Source organism: Hyperolius riggenbachi, chromosome 2, assembly GCF_040937935.1.
Source record: "Hyperolius riggenbachi isolate aHypRig1 chromosome 2, aHypRig1.pri, whole genome shotgun sequence".
Lineage (NCBI taxonomy): Eukaryota > Metazoa > Chordata > Amphibia > Anura > Hyperoliidae > Hyperolius > Hyperolius riggenbachi.
In genome coordinates this window covers 544,645,019-544,661,844 of record NC_090647.1, presented here as the reverse complement: position 1 = coordinate 544,661,844, position 16,826 = coordinate 544,645,019, and the positions used below count along the sequence as shown (strand labels likewise).

Below are 16,826 nucleotides of genomic sequence, written 5' to 3'. Positions count from 1 at the left end.
AGTGTGAGTGTGGCAGCAGGTAGGCAGCGTGACATAATAGCCCTGGTACCTAGCGGTGATACCAGGGCCGTAAATAAACACAACAGGAGGTCCCAGACAGCGGTCGTGCAGCCCACATTGTGTCCAATACACAACTGGAACAACACAGTTTTCAACCCGGGCACCTCAGAAAAATTAAACCTTTTTTTTTTTAATGGTTTGTTTGGTTTCGGTTTTGCAACCAATATAGCTATTGTTTGACGTAATAGCTGGTGGCAGAGTGGCAGCAGAAGAAGGTCATTCTGTGTACCCTGGCAGTGGGAAACACAGACAGACAGCAGAAGGGCAGTACACAGCAGCCCACTGTAGGTGTAAAATGTGTGGCTGCAGGCGACGTAATAGTCAAAGTGAACCAGGCTGGCTTAGTGAGCAGGAGCCAGGAGGTGGTAAAGGGTGGTAAGGCACATTAACGATGGTTCCGGCAGCCAGTTCATGTCCCCCTCTCGCCGACAACAGGGGCCAGGAACTCGCCTTCCACCCACGCCTGGTTCATCTTGAGAAACGTCAGTCTGTCCACAGACTTGTGAGACAGACGTGAGCGTTTCTCGGTGACCACGCCACCAGCTGCACTGAAGCAGCGCTCGGACAGCACGCTGGAAGGGGGGCAGGACAGCACTTCCAGGGCGTACTGCGCTAGCTCGCTCCAGATCTCCATGCGCTTGACCCAATACTCCATGGGATCAACAGGGGCATCGCTGTCAAGCCCGCTGTACGACCCCATGTAGTCAGCCACCATGCGGGTCAGGCGCTGGCTGTGACCGGAGGAGGATGCTGCTGCATGCATCTCCTCTCTAGTCACTGCTGCCGGAGCCTCTACAGTCCTGTAGAGCTCGTGGCTGAGAGACAGCAGGTCTGTGGGGCGCTTGCTGCTGCTGGATGCAGGCACCTGCTGCTGCCTCTGTGCTGGCTGCTGGACAGTGGGGGTGGAAGGCTGGGGGAAGGCTTCCTCCAAGCGCTCAACAAGGGCCTGCTGCAAGCTCCTTATTTGTTGCGCTGGGTCTCCTCCTGCAGGCGGCAGGAACTGGCTCAACTTCCCCTTGAGGCGTGGGTCCAACATCATGCTGATCCAGATGTCCTCCCTCTGCTTCATCTGGATCACCCTGGGGTCCCTGCGCAGGCACGCCAGCATGTGCGCTGCCATTGGGAAGAGGCGGGCCACATCTGCTGGCACATCGACGTCAGTGCTGTCCTCATCCTCCTCCTCTGCCGCCTCATCCTCTCTCCACCCCCGCACCAACTCAGCTGCGCTGTGCTGATCCCCCTCATCAGCAGCCAGGTCAGGGACCTCCACCAAGTCCTCCTCCTCCTCCCCCTCAGAGGTGGACTGCGCAGCTGGTTGCCGCTCCTGCTGGTCCAAGGCTGCCGCTCCCTGTTCCAGCAAACCATCGAGGGCCCTGTTCAGCAGAGAAACCAGGGGCACCCACTCGCAGACCATAGCATGGTCCCTGCTCACCATGTTTGTGGCCTGCAGGAAGGGAGCCAGCACAAAGCACACCTGCTGCATGTGCCTCCAGTCATCATCGGGGACGATGGACGGGATGTTGCTGGTCTTGTCCCTTCTCCGAGCTGCGGAAACAGTGGCCAGGGCAAGGTACTGGTTGACAGCGTGCCTCTGTTCAACCATACGCTCCAACATCGCCAGGGTGGAGTTCCAGCGAGTCGGAACGTCAATGATCAGCCGATGGCGTGGCAGATCCAGCTCCTTTTGCACGTCTTCCAGGCTCGCACAGGCTGCAGCCGAGCGCCGGAAGTGACGCACAACATTCCTTGCCGTTTCCAGCAGTTCGCCCATCCCCTGGTAGGTGCGCAGGAACTTCTGCACCACCAGGTTCAGCACGTGGGCAAGACAGGGGATGTGGGTCAGGTTTCCCCTGTCTATGGCAGCAACCAGATTGGCCCCATTGTCGGACACCACCTCTCCGACTCTGAGGCCTCTGGGGGTCAGCCAAATCCTCTCCTGCTCCTGGAGTTTGGCCAACACGTGGGCTGCCGTCAGCTTGGTCTTGCCAAGGCTGACCAAGTGCAGCAGCGCTTGGCAGTGGCGGGCCTTCACGCTGCTGCTGAGGCGGGGGGTTTGGCCAGGTGTGGCGGAGGATGGCAGAGGATCGGAGGAACCCGCTGCAGTTCCCCTGACCCTGCGGGGTGGCACCACCCACTGTGTTGCTGCTGCTGCTGCTGCTGTGCCCGCTGCTGCTCTCCCATCCTCACCCCCTTCCACCAAGCTGACCCAGTGGACAGTGAAGGACAGGTAGCGGCCTGTCCCGAAGCGGCTGCTCCAGGAGTCCATGGTGACGTGGACCCTTTCACCAACCGCGTGCTCCAGCCCTCGCTCCACATTGGCCATCACAAAGCGGTGCAGTGCTGGAATGGCCTTGCGGGAGAAAAAGTGTCTGCTGGGGAGCTGCCAGTCTGGGGCTGCACAAGCAAGCAGCGCCCGCATGTCGCTCCCCTCCTGCACGAGCGTGTACGGCAGGAGTTGGGAGCACATGGCCCGTGCCAGCAAGCCGTTCAGCTGCCGCACGCGACGGCTGCTGGGAGGCAGAGCCCTAACCACCCCCTGGAAGGACTCGCTCAAAAGGCTCTGGCGTGGCCTTTTGCTGACACGGGAATCACCAGACACAGCGGAGGAGGCCACTGAGGACTGGCTGCCAGAACAGGCCTCAGTGTCGGCGGCAGGAGTTGCAGAGGGGGGAGGAGCAGTGCGTTTCCGCACTCCTGCTGGTGCTGCTGGAGGAGCAGGAGGGCGGGTGGCTGCTGTTGCTGCTGCTGAAGGCTGTGCAGTGATGGGTGTGGTGCCACTGCCAGCACCAGATGCCTTCAGCCTCTGGAACTCCTCATGCTGGTGGAAATGTTTAGCCGCAAGGTGGTTGATCAGCGAGCTGGTGCTGAACTTTAAGGGGTCTGCACCTCTGCTCAACTTCCGCTGACAGTGGTTGCAAGTGGCGTACTTGCTGTACACAGTGGGCATGGTGAAAAAGCGCCAGATTGGTGACAGAAACATCCCCCTACGGCATGGAAGCGCTGCTGCCTGTCTCCCTGTGGTGGTTGGGGGGGGGGCTTGGGTGCGGCTGGTGGTGGTACTGGCTGATGCTGCTGCTGCTGCTGCTGAGCCTGAGACACCAGCAGGCTGTGGGTCGCTGCCAATGCTTGCAATGAAGCGCCTCCTTGCAAGGCCCACAAGCGCATCCTCCTCCTCCTCCGAGCTGCTGAGGACGACATCCCCTGGAGGTGGTGGCACCCAGTCTCTGTCTGTCACCGGGTCATCAACATCATCCTCCCCCTCCTCAAACATGTCCTGCTGGGATGATGACCCCCCAAACTCCTCTCCTGATGCATGGATGGGCTGCTTGACTGTCGCCACAGTCTTGCTGTCCAATCCCTCATCCCCCAAAGTGCCCATCAGCATCTCCTCCTCAAAATCGCCAACAACAGCAGACAATTGACTCATGATGCCTGGGGTCAAAAGAGTGCTGAATGAGAGGTCGGCGACTGACGGTGAACTGGCCTCCTCCCCAGACCCTGCTGGGCGGCTGCTGCGAACAGGGGTGGTGGTGGTGGTGGTGGTGAGGGTGGAGGCCTCGGATGCAGAGCTGATGGCGGGCTGCTCATCCTCCGTCATGAGTTGCACCACAGTGTCTGCATCCTTTTCCTCAATGGGACGTTTCCGACCCGGCTGGAGGAAAATCGGAGCAGGTGCTACACGCTGCTGCTGCTGTGTCTCTGCAGCGTGAGTTGCAGATGCTCCTGCTGGGCGGCGCCCAAGGCGTCCACGGCCAGTGGCTATGGGAGGAATGTTAGCCACTGACGCTGCTGCTGCTGCTGCGGAACTGTGCATGGTGGCGCGCCCGCGGCCGCGGCTTGCCACAATGCTGCTCCCTCTCCTCCTGATTCCCTTGCTGCCCTTCCCCTTGCCCAAACCGCGCTGGCTGCCACTTCCAGACATCTTAAATGTTTTGGGCGTATAGACAAAAGTTTTGTAAAAGGGCGGGTGAAAAGTGGGGTACTTTAATGGAGTGGGTTGGTTGGTGAGGTGACTGAGTGAGTGTCCCCTAGTACAGTAAGTAAGTAGTAACAGTCAGGAAGTACAACTAGCAGTTACAATAATCAGTAGTAATCACAAGTAAATTTAGTGTGTGTACACTCAGACAGTGAGTGCACGCACGCAGGAGCTAGTAGCCTATGAACACAGTGACTGAGTGTCCTAGACTCCTAGTACAGTAAGAGTAAGTAGTAACAGTAAGTAGAACTAACTAATTACAATAATCAATCAGCGATCAGAAGGAAATGGAGTGTGGGTGGTGTGTGTACACTCAGACAGTGAGTGACCGCACGCAGGAGCTAGTAGCCTATGAACACAGTGACTGAGTGTCCTAGACTCCTAGTACAGTAAGAGTAAGTAGTAACAGTAAGTACAACTAACTAATTACAATAATCAATCAGCGATCAGAAGGAAATGGAGTGTGGGTGGTGTGTGTACACTCAGACAGTGAGTGCACGCACGCAGGAGCTAGTAGCCTATGAACACAGTGACTGAGTGTCCTAGACTCCTAGTACAGTAAGAGTAAGTAGTAACAGTAAGTAGAACTAACTAATTACAATAATCAATCAGCGATCAGAAGGAAATGGAGTGTGGGTGGTGTGTGTACACTCAGACAGTGAGTGACCGCACGCAGGAGCTAGTAGCCTATGAACACAGTGACTGAGTGTCCTAGACTCCTAGTACAGTAAGAGTAAGTAGTAACAGTAAGTAGAACTAACTAATTACAATAATCAATCAGCGATCAGAAGGAAATGGAGTGTGGGTGGTGTGTGTACACTCAGACAGTGAGTGACCGCACGCAGGAGCTAGTAGCCTATGAACACAGTGACTGAGTGTCCTAGACTCCTAGTACAGTAAGAGTAAGTAGTAACAGTAAGTAGAACTAACTAATTACAATAATCAATCAGCGATCAGAAGGAAATGGAGTGTGGGTGGTGTGTGTACACTCAGACAGTGAGTGACCGCACGCAGGAGCTAGTAGCCTATGAACACAGTGACTGAGTGTCCTAGACTCCTAGTACAGTAAGAGTAAATAGTAACAGTAAGTAGAACTAACTAATTACAATAATCAATCAGCGATCAGAAGGAAATGGAGTGTGGGTGGTGTGTGTACACTCAGACAGTGAGTGACCGCACGCAGGAGCTAGTAGCCTATGAACACAGTGACTGAGTGTCCTAGACTCCTAGTACAGTAAGAGTAAGTAGTAACAGTAAGTAGAACTAACTAATTACAATAATCAATCAGCGATCAGAAGGAAATGGAGTGTGGGTGGTGTGTGTACACTCAGACAGTGAGTGACCGCACGCAGGAGCTAGTAGCCTATGAACACAGTGACTGAGTGTCCTAGACTCCTAGTACAGTAAGAGTAAGTAGTAACAGTAAGTACAACTAACTAATTACAATAATCAATCAGCGATCAGAAGGAAATGGAGTGTGGGTGGTGTGTGTACACTCAGACAGTGAGTGACCGCACGCAGGAGCTAGTAGCCTATGAACACAGTGACTGAGTGTCCTAGACTCCTAGTACAGTAACAGTAAGTAGTAACAGTAAGTAGAACTAACTAATTACAATAATCAATCAGCGATCAGAAGGAAATGGAGTGTGGGTGGTGTGTGTACACTCAGACAGTGAGTGACCGCACGCAGGAGCTAGTAGCCTATGAACACAGTGACTGAGTGTCCTAGACTCCTAGTACAGTAAGAGTAAGTAGTAACAGTAAGTAGAACTAACTAATTACAATAATCAATCAGCGATCAGAAGGAAATGGAGTGTGGGTGGTGTGTGTACACTCAGACAGTGAGTGACCGCACGCAGGAGCTAGTAGCCTATGAACACAGTGACTGTCTGACTGAGTGTCCTAGACTCCTAGTACAGTAAGAGTAAGTAGTAACAGTAAGTACAACTAACTAACAATAATCTATCAGTAATCAGAAGGAAATAGAGTGTGTGTACACACAGACAGTGAGTGAGTGCACACACGCAGGAGCTAGCTAGTAGCCTATAAACAGTGACAGTCAGTGAGTGTCCTACTCCTAGTACAGTATAACTACAATACTATTAGTAAAGGACAGCAGAAATACTGGTATAGATGAGAGAAATAAACAGAGGACAGCTGCCCACAGAGGCAAGGCCCCCCTGAGGCCTAAACCTGTAAGCTTGCAGCAGCTGCCTGTCTCTAATGTAACACACAAGCTACTAACTAAAATACAATGTCTATCTAACTAACAACAATATAGGTGTATATGGCAGGTGTAGGTGAGCAAAAACGCTAGGTAAATGATCACAATAGAGCACTTGCTAAGCCAAAGCACAAAGGAGCAACTCTCTCTCTGTACAAGTCTCAGGCAAGCATGGAGAAACGTAACATGGCGGCCGCTATTTATAGGGTAGGGGCTGGCCAGGGTCCCCCTCTGTGATTGGCTGCCGTCAGAGGGCCTGGGAGCCCTCTGATTGGCTCTAAGGACATCAATCTGGGCTATGACGCTATTCGAGCTCGGTACCGAGCTCGAATAGCGCCGAGTTGCTCGAATAGCTCGAATAGTGAATGGGCTATTCGAGTGTACTCGGATAGCCCATTCGAATAGCTCCAGCTATTCGGAGCTCGAATACCGAGCTCGAATAGCTGAAAAAGAGCTCGAATATTCGAGCTACTCGAATATTCGAGCTCTGCTGAGCACCACTGTTGTCAGATCGGACAAGATTAGCTGCATGCTTGTTTCTGGTGTGATTCAGACACTACTGCAGCCAAATAGATCAGCAGGGCTGCCAGGAAACTGGTATTGTTTAAAAGGAGATAAATGCGGCAGCAGCATATACTTATCACTTAAGTTCCCCCCCCCCCCACCCCTCTGCCAAAGCACACATCATTTATGTACCTCCCTAATGCTGGGAATGCACTATGAGTTGTTTTTTTTTTATCGATTTCAATCCACTTCTATGAGAAATCGATCAGAAAAACGATTAACAATAAGATCGGACCTGTCGGAAATTATCTATCAAACCATCTATCTGCCAAAAAATCTCATGGTGTTTTCCCAGCATAATCTACACAGTGCAATTTTCCGTCAGACCGGATCTATTAGACAGATCTATTAGATAATTTCCAAACGGTCCAATCGGATCCCGATAGATTTTGCTATAGATTTTGGGTACTTATCAATGCAAAATCTATGGCAAAATTGATCTGAAACAATTTGGACGTCTACACACGATGCAATTTCTTATCAGATCATCAGTCGATCTGATGGAAAATTGTACTGTCTAGACCAGGCATGGGCAAACTCGGCCCTCCAGCTGTTAAGGAACTACAAGTCCCACAATGCATTTGCCTTTGAGTCATGACTGTGGCTGTCAGATTCCTGCAATGCATTGTGGGACTTGTAGTTCCTTAACAGCTGGAGGGTCAAGTTTGCCCATGCCTGGTCTAGAATGTAGATGAGGGTTTAGAGGGAAGTTGGTTTTCAATATTTTTACAGGCCCCCCTAACAACTTAGAAAACTTAGAAAGTAACACAACAAATAAACTCGGGGACATAAAAATACTTACGAGAATTCCACCATCTGGTTCAGGACAGTATGGAAATACTTGGACATGGCATAGGCAATGGCCGACCTGAATAAGTTGAGTTCGCTTTGATCCCAATTATACTGTCAGGATAGAGAAACAAATAAAGTTTCAAAACAAGATGTCCATTCTTTTTTCCATTTAGGTGGTATTTTCAATTTGTTTACTACTTTACAAACATAACTAGCCGACCCGCGGCGTACCATACGCCGCATAAGAGGGTAGAGGGCAGGAAGGGGGTATTGGGCACAGCGGCAGGGAGGGGGGTTGGACCCCCCTCAACTGGGTCCCCCATGTGTGCTCTACCTCCAGCCTAAGCTCAGCAGGAACCCCCACCCCCTCACCTGGGTCCCCCATGTGCACTCCCCCTCCTGCTTAAGCACAGTAGCAGCCGCCACTATTACTAAGAGGCAGCGGGCGGGGATGACTCACCTCTTCCGTGTTCCATCGTGCATTCCACTGTCGTCACTTCCTGCAATGCCGCACACTGTATTGGTGTAATTTGCCTTTTTAAAACAGAAGGAAATCTGCAATAATTCAGCTTTAAGTGAACATTTGTGGTTACCCACAATGCACTGCTACTAAATATGCAAATTACCCCTTTTCCCCCGTGGTAAGCCAAGCAAGCATCCAGAGCCGCTGGTGTATAGCAAGCATATAGCTTTAAATTTACACAGTCATATCAAACCCACATGTAGACAGCCTGTTTCAGACTTTTGGTCCTCATCAGTACATGGCAGGGATTGATACGGCTGTATGAGATAGGGCTTGGACCAGTACAACAGAGTAACCAAGCAGCTCAGGGTGACCCAAACCACTCGGAATGTATAGGGGGATAAAAGGGACCAAAAAGACCTCCTACTAAAAAAAGCAAAGCTTGATGTAATTTGCCTTCCTAAAACAGAAGGAAATGTGCAATAATTCAGCTATAAGTGAACATTTGTGGTTACCCACAATGCACTGCTACTAAATATGCAAATAATTCCTTTTCACCCTTGATAAGTCAAGCAAGCCTATAGCTTTAAGTTTTACACAGTCATATCAAACCCACATGTGACAGCCTGTTTCAGACTTTTGGTCCTCATCAGTACATTGCTTGGTAAGTCAAGCAAGCATCCAGAGCCACTGGTGTATAGCAAGCATATAGCTTTAAATTTTACACAGTCATATCAAACCCACATGTAGACAGCCTGTTTCAGACTTTTGGTCCTCATCAATACATGGCAGGGATTGCTACGGGTGTATGATATAGGGCTTGGACCAGTACAACAGAGTAACCAAGCAGCTCAGGGTGACCCAAACTACTAAGAATGTATAGGATGATAAAAGAGACCAAAAAGCCCTCCTACTAAAAAAAGCAAAGCTTGGTGTAATTTTCCTTCTTAAAACAGAAGCAAATCTGCAATAATTCAGCTATAAGTGAACATTTGTGGTTACCCACAATGCACTGCTACTGAATATGCAAATTATCCCTCTTTGCCCTTGGTTTAATATGGCACTACTTCTTGCTTGGACCAGCCCTGGGGGCAAGGCGCTACTTCTTCTTCTTGTTTGAAGGTTGAGGCACTTACTCTATTATATAATTACTATTCCCCCTCCAGGCCGCCATGGATAGTGGGGGAATGATATAATTCGGCTTCCAGCGATTGCTGGAAGTCGAATTATTGTGTTTTTTAAGCAACTTCGGCTCCGTCTTCTGACGGCGCCGACGTTACTCACTGAGCGCCGCTATAGACTGATTCCCATTACAGTCTATGGCGGCACTCGCTGCGCCCAAATCTAGCAGTGCTGAAAAGCACTGCTCCACGACCGCTTTGCAGTATTGGTTTTTTGACCCTGCATAGTTTGACATGCGAAAGCAAATGCATATTTGCATGAGCATTGCCTCATGAATAGTCAATTAGGCCAGATTTGCAAAGCCAGACTTGCTAGGGTTAAGCCTCCTTTCCACAGACTGTTGATAGGCAGTGAAATGCCTCTCAAACTCTTTTAACTGCTCACTGCTGCCTAGTAACTGCTTGTTGCTGCCTGATAACTGCTTGTTGCTGCCTGATAACTTCTTACTTGTGCCTGGTAACTGCTTGCTGAGCACACAGCTCAACAGTCCGTGGAAAGGAGGCATCAAACTTGGTCTTTGAGCACGCATACATTTTCTCATGCAAAGTACTTCTTCTTCTTGCTGGAAGGTTGAGGCCCTTATTCAATTATGAATAGCCAATTAGGCCAGATTTGCAAACCCAGACTTGCTAGGGTTAGGCCTCCTTTCCACGGACTGTTAATAGGCAGTGAAATGCCTCTCAAACTCTCTCAACTGCTCACTGCTGCCTAGTAACTGCTCACTGCTGCCTGGTAACTGCTCACTGCTGCCTAGTAACTGCTTGTTGCTGCCTGATAACTGCTTGTTGCTGCCTGATAACTTCTTACCTGTGCCTGGTAACTGCTTGCTGAGCACACAGCTCAACAGTCCGTGGAAAGGAGGCCTCAAACTTGGTCTTTGAGCACGCATACATTTTCTCATGCAAAGTACTTCTTCTTCTTGCTGGACGGTTGAGGCACTTACTGAATTATATATATAGATAGATGATAAAGACTATAGCCTTTCTAGTGATAACATAAAACTATGATCTATTAATAAATGTGTGTATTGACTGTTTACTTTAAAGTAAACTTGAGACAAATAAGAAAAAAAAAGTTTTGCACATACCTGGGGCTTCCTCCAGCCCACTTCAAGGCTGATCTGTCCCTCACCGCCATCCTCCGCCTTCTGGATCCTCCGCTAGGTGCCCGTCGCCGAGAGTGTTCTGCCCCTGCGCAGTAATACTACCAGACTGTTGCCGACTGGCAAAGATACCGGGAACACCTAGCAGAGGATCCATTCGGCTCAGGAGGATGGCAAGGGACCGATCAGCAGGGATGAGCAGAAACTACGCCAGTGTGAATTTACGCATCGTAGATCGCATCTACGCATCGTAGTTTGTAGGTGAGGTTTCAAAACTACGCTTACAAATTTACGCATAGCGAAGTACCGCTACGCGTAGCTTACGCCAACTATGTGTAGTTAACGTATGTTGCGTAGTGAAATACGAATGCGTTACTCACGTCTAATTTTCTGCGTGCGATTGTATGCTTACAAATTTGGAAACATTGGAAACATTGGAAAGGGGAATGTACGCATAGAAGAGTTCCCGGTTTAAGCATTTACAGAGAAATTAATGCGTAAAATTTTCTGCATACGGGCATAAGCATCCGCACGCACTATGCGTAATTGTGTCTTTTAACGCGTAGTTTGCGAAATGCATACGAAGCGAATATTTGATTTTGAAGCCATAGTTTGGTGAAGCGTAATTGCGTAAAACTACGCGTAGTTCCAGCGTAGCGAAGTTGGCTGACTACGATCATCCCTGTCGTTCAGCCTGAAGGGGGCTGGAGGAAGCCCCAGTATGTATGAAACTTTTTTTTAATTTCATCTCAGGTACCATTTGAAGTGTAACTGTCAGCCATAAAATAAAAAATAAATTCTTTATTTTTATCTGGTAAACAAGTAATAAGGAGGCTAACCGGGCAATCCAAAAGTTAAAATCACTATTACTTTTCTTGTTGATAAATGATCATTCCCCAGTTTACCTGACTCTAATTGGTACACACAAAGGAAGTTGCAGGGCATGCTGGGTTGTCCTTTTTTGCTTCTCTACTTTCCCCTCAGCCTGATTGGCTGAAGCCTCTTTCCCTCCTGTTTTCCCCTCCCACACCTCTGTTCCTCTCTGACTGGCCAATATTTCTCATGCTGAGACAATGCACTTTCTATAGTGGAGGGCGGGCAATGCATACACAATCAGGCAGAGGAGAGTGAGGGAGGAAATGACATCAGGATTGGCTTCAAAATAGCCACAGTTAAAATATTAAGTAATGTATTGACACCTTTACTCATTGCAGGCTTATACACATAGATAGATTAAGATGAAATTGGGCCCTAGGCAAGGTAGTAACTGTGGCTCCCCTTATGGTCATTTTGGTAATCTGGAGGGAGAGGCAGGGGCGGACATACGGCCGTGCAGGCCGTGCCGCCGCACGAGGGCCCCTGAAGTTCCGTTTTCTTCAGGGGCCCATGGCATTAAGTACTTTTTTTTTTTTTTTTTTATATTTTTTTTTTTTTTTATTATTTTATTCCCGGGGGCCCCCCGACTCCTATCCTCCCTCCCTCCCTCACCTCGGGGGCCCCCTCCCGATATGCGCGGCGGGAGAGCGAGCGAGCGGCAAATGCAGGAAGGGCTCTCCAGGCATCCGCTAGAGGCCCAGCCGCTTGGTCTCCAATATGTCTCCAGTTGGAGACATATTGGAGACTCAGCGGCTGGGCCTCTAGCGGATGCCTGGAGAGCCCTGAAGACTTCCTGCATTTGCCGCTCACTCTCCCGCCGCGCATATCGGGAGGGGGCCCCCCGAGGTGAGGAAGGAAGGGAGGGAGGGAGGATAGGAGTCGGGCCCCCCACCCGGATAGCTACCCACCCGGCTACCTACCCACCCGGCTACCTACCTACCCACCCGACTACCTAACCACCCACCAGGCTTCCTACCTACCTACCCACCCGGCTACCTACCCACCCACCAGGCTTCCTACCTAACCACCCACCCAACTACCTAACCACCCACCCGGCTACCTACCCACCCGGCTACCTACCCACCCACCAGGCTTCCTACCTAACCACCCACTCAACTACCTAACCACCCACCCGGCTACCTACCCACCCGGCTACCTACCCACCCGGCTACCTACCTACCTACCCGGCTACCTACCTAACCACCCACCCGGCTACCTACCTAACCACCCACCCGGCTACCTACCGGGCTAGTTACCAACCCACCCACCAGGCTACCTACCCACCCACCCGGCTACCCGGCTACCTACCTAACCACCCACCTGGCTACCTACCTAACCACCCACCTGGCTACCTACCTAACCACCCACCCGGCTACCTACCGGGCTAGTTACCAACCCACCCACCAGGTTACCTACCCACCCACCAGGCTACCTACCTACCCACCCACCAGGCTACCTACCCACCCACCAGGCTTCCTACCTACCCACCCGGCTACCTACCTACCCACCAGGCTACCTACCCACCCACCAGGCTACCTACCTACCCACCCACCAGGCTACCTACCCACCCACCAGGCTTCCTACCTACCCACCCGGCTACCTACCTACCCACCCGGCTACCTACCCACCCACCAGGCTTCCTACCTACCCACCCGGCTACCTACCTAACCACCCACCCGGCTACCTACCTACCCACCCACCCGGCTACCCACCCACCAGGCTTCCTACCTAACCACACACCCGGCTACCTACCTAACCACCCACCCGGCTACCTACCGGGCTAGTTACCAGCCCACCCACCAGGCTACCTACCCACCCACCCGGCTACCCACGCACCCACCAGGCTACCTACCTACCCACCCACCGGGCTACCTACCTACCTACCGGGCTAGTTACCCACCCACCCACCAGGCTACCTACCCACCAGGCTACCTACCCACCCACCCACCAGGCTACCTACCCACCCACCCACCAGGCTACCAACCCACCCACTCAACCAGGCTACCAACCCACCCACCCACTCACCCACCCACTAGGCTACCTATCCACCCAACCACCCATGGGAGCTGCGCGCCGGATGGAGGCTGGGACAGGAGGTCTGCTGCTGCAGGTGAGTAAATGTTTTTGTTTTATTTATATTAGCAGGTGTATGTTCTGGGCAGGTCTGCCACATGATTGCATGTATTTTCTTCGCAAATCTGCCGACATGATTGCATGTATTTTCTGGGCATATCTGCCGACATGATTGCACGTATTTTCTGGGCATATCTGCCGACTTGTTTGCACGTATTTTCTGGGCATATCTGCCGACTTGATTGCATGTATTTTCTGGGCATATCTGCCGACTTGTTTGCACGTATTTTCTGGGCATATCTGCCGACTTGTTTGCACGTATTTTCTGGGCATATCTGCCGACTTGATTGCACGTATTTTCTGGGCATATCTGCCGACTTGATTGCACGTATTTTCTGGGCATATCTGCCGACTTGATTGCACATATTTTCTGGGCATATCTGCCGACTTGATTGCACATATTTTCTGGGCATATCTGCCGACATGATTGCACGTATTTTCTGGGCATATCTGCCGACATGATTGCACGTATTTTCTGGGCATATATGTGTATTTTCTTGAGAAAACCTGCACAATTATGTGAATTTTCTGGGGAAAGGGTCACCAAAACTTGGGCCCACTGTCTTTGCGTTGCACTTTTCAAGGGAACCTGAGGTGAGAATAATATTGAGGCTGCCATATTTCTCTCCTTTTAAGCAATACCAGTTGCCTGGCTGCCGTGCTGGTCCTCTGCCTCTTATTCTTTCAACCATAGACCCTGAACAAGCATGCAGCAGGTCAGGGGTTTCTGACAATATTGTCAGAACTGAGAAGATTAGCTGCATGCTTGTTGCTGGTGTAATTCAGTTTATTACTGCAGCCAAATAGATCAGCAGGGCCGCCAGGCAACTAGTATTGTTTAACCATCCTGGCGGTATGGACGAGCTCAGCTCGTCCATCACCGCCGGAGGCTGGCGCTCAGGCCCTGCTGGGCCGATTTGCACCAAATAAAGTGCAGCACACGCAGCCGGCACTTTGCCAGCCGCGTGTGCTGCCCGATCGCCGCCGCTCTGCGGCGATCCGCCGCGAGCAGCGGCGAAAGAGGGTCCCCCCAGCCGCCTGAGCCCAGCGTAGCCGGAACAAAAAGTTCCGGCCAGCGCTAAGGGCTGGATCGGAGGCGGCTGACGTCAGGACGTCGGCTGACGTCCATGACGTCACTCCGCTCGTCGCTATGGCGACGGTGTAAGCAAAACAAGGAAGGCCGCTCATTGCGGCCTTCCTTGTTTATTCTGGGCGCCGGAGGCGATCGGAAGAACGCCTCCGGAGCGCCCTCTAGTGGGCTTTCATGCAGCCAACTTTCAGTTGGCTGCATGAAATAGTTTTTTTTTAATTTAAAAAAAACCCTCATGCAGCTGCCCTGGCGATCTTATCAGAACGCCAGGGTGGTTAAAAGGAAATAAACCCTCACCCCGGGTTCGCTTTAAGTTACAGTTAGCTCCGCCCTCATCCGGTCATTGCCACGCCCATTTTTTTGCCGCGGCGCTACGCGCCGCAGGTTCTGTCCACTAATTTTTGCCGCGGCGCGCTCAGCGCGCCGCAGGTTGTAGCCACGCCCATATTTTGCCGCGGCGCGCTATGCGCGCCGCAGGTCATAGGGGGCCCACAATTACAATTTTGCACAGGGGCCCACTGCTGGCTGTGTCCGCCACTGGGGAGAGGTGTCAGAGAAGGTGGCAGGTGGGCCCTTTGACATGCACAGGGACCCAGGCACCTGCCTAGGGTGCCTTGTGGATGATCCTGCTCTGCTTACACACACACACAGACTCACTGAACACCAGCCTCTCAAATGCAGTCAGTTCTCTTCTGCTCGGTAGTGTGTGTGTGTGTGTGTGCGTGCGTGCGTGCGTGCGTGTTAAACCCGACTGACCTTTTTCACCAATAAAACAAAAAGAGAGCAGGTCTTACCGCATCATCCCCTAGTCCAGCTTTAAGGCTTATCCTCACTTTAAATGACTCTTGAGTATCTGGAAATAAAGAACAAATGACAGATTATTTTTGTGTTCTTTTTTTTCTATCAATGTTTCCTACTTATCTAACTTGCAAGTACCTGAAGAGTGACTCATAGCTGTCAGCAGACAGAGCACAGGCATCCGGCCACTGACCAGGCTGGGAGAGGGGAGGGGGATTAGCAATGCATATAAAGGGGCCCACACACTGGTCGATTTCAGCAATCAATTGGCTGCAAAATTGATGCACGATCAAACGGACAAACGATCAATTTGCAGCCAATTTTCATTGATTTGATCTCTCTGACAGGATGGAAAATCTGGGTCGATCGGCTACTGACAGCAGATCCATGGCCCATAGAGTTGCATTGGATCTAATGGTGCAATAATGCATTTAGATCGATTTTCAATAGATTTGGAAATCTGTTCCTAGCGTGTGGCACACATCAGATAGATTCCTGTCAGATTCTACGTGGCAGGCATCTGACAGAAATCTATCTGATGGTCGAATCTGCTGCAAATCTATCAGTCTATGGCCACCTTACGGGATGAGAACACCTCTCATTGTGTATTGCAGCGTTTTTCAACCAGTGTTCCGGAACGTTGCCTGGTGTGCCGTCCTCTTATCCCCCCGCTCGCCCGTCCCCGCGGCCTTAGCAGCGGCCGCTCTCCCCTCTCCGGCGCGTGTATATTCAAGCACCGTATCTCCGGCTGCTCTGTATGTGATGCGCAGGAGGCAGGGCTCGGTTACCATAGTAACGGCGATACAAATCGCCGTTACAGGAAGCCGCTGCCATGCTTCCATCCGCATCACACAGAGCAGCCGGAGATACGCTGCTTGAATATACACGCGCCGGAGAGGGGAGAGCGGCAAGGTAATAACAGCGGCGTGGACGGGCGGGGGGCACTATACCGGGGCACTATACTGGCTATCCTGGGGCACTAAACTGGCACTATTCTGGGGCACTATACTAGCTATACTGGGGCACTATACTGGGGCACTATTCTGGCTATACTGGGGCACTATACTGGCTATACTGCTATACTGGGGCATTATACTGGCTATACTGGGGCACTATACTGGCTATACTGGGGCACTATACTGGGGCACTATACTGCTATAATGGGGCACTATACTGGCTATACTGGGGCACTATACTAGCTATACTGGGGGGCTATACTGGGGCACTATACTGGCTATACTGGGGCACTATACTAGATATACTGGGGGGCTATACTGGGGCACTATACTGGCTATACTGGGGCACTATACTGGCTATACTGGGGCACTATACTGGCTATACTGCTATACTGGGGCACTATACTGGCTATACTGGGGCACTATACTAGATATACTGGGGGGCTATACTGGGGCACTATACTGGCTATACTGGGGCACTATACTAGATATACTGGGGGGCTATACTGGGGCACTATACTGGCTATACTGGGGCACTATACTGGCTATACTGGGGCACTATACTGGCTATACTGGGGCACTATACTGGCTATACTGCTATACTGGGGCA

The 16,826-nt window shown here is 51.2% G+C and overlaps 1 protein-coding gene across 2 annotated transcripts in view; it reads right to left on the bottom strand.

The window, feature by feature from the left end:
- ACE2 (angiotensin converting enzyme 2) overlaps nucleotides 1–16,826 on the bottom strand; it is a 123,828-nt gene that overhangs the window by 11,767 nt on the left and 95,235 nt on the right. For both annotated transcript variants that reach the window (XM_068270785.1, XM_068270784.1), the window contains exons 15-16: nucleotides 15,257–15,315; nucleotides 7,627–7,727 (exon numbers count right to left, since the gene is read on the bottom strand). In XM_068270785.1, the coding sequence (XP_068126886.1) occupies nucleotides 7,627–7,727; nucleotides 15,257–15,315 (160 nt within the window). The remainder of the gene's footprint in view (nucleotides 1–7,626; nucleotides 7,728–15,256; nucleotides 15,316–16,826) is intronic.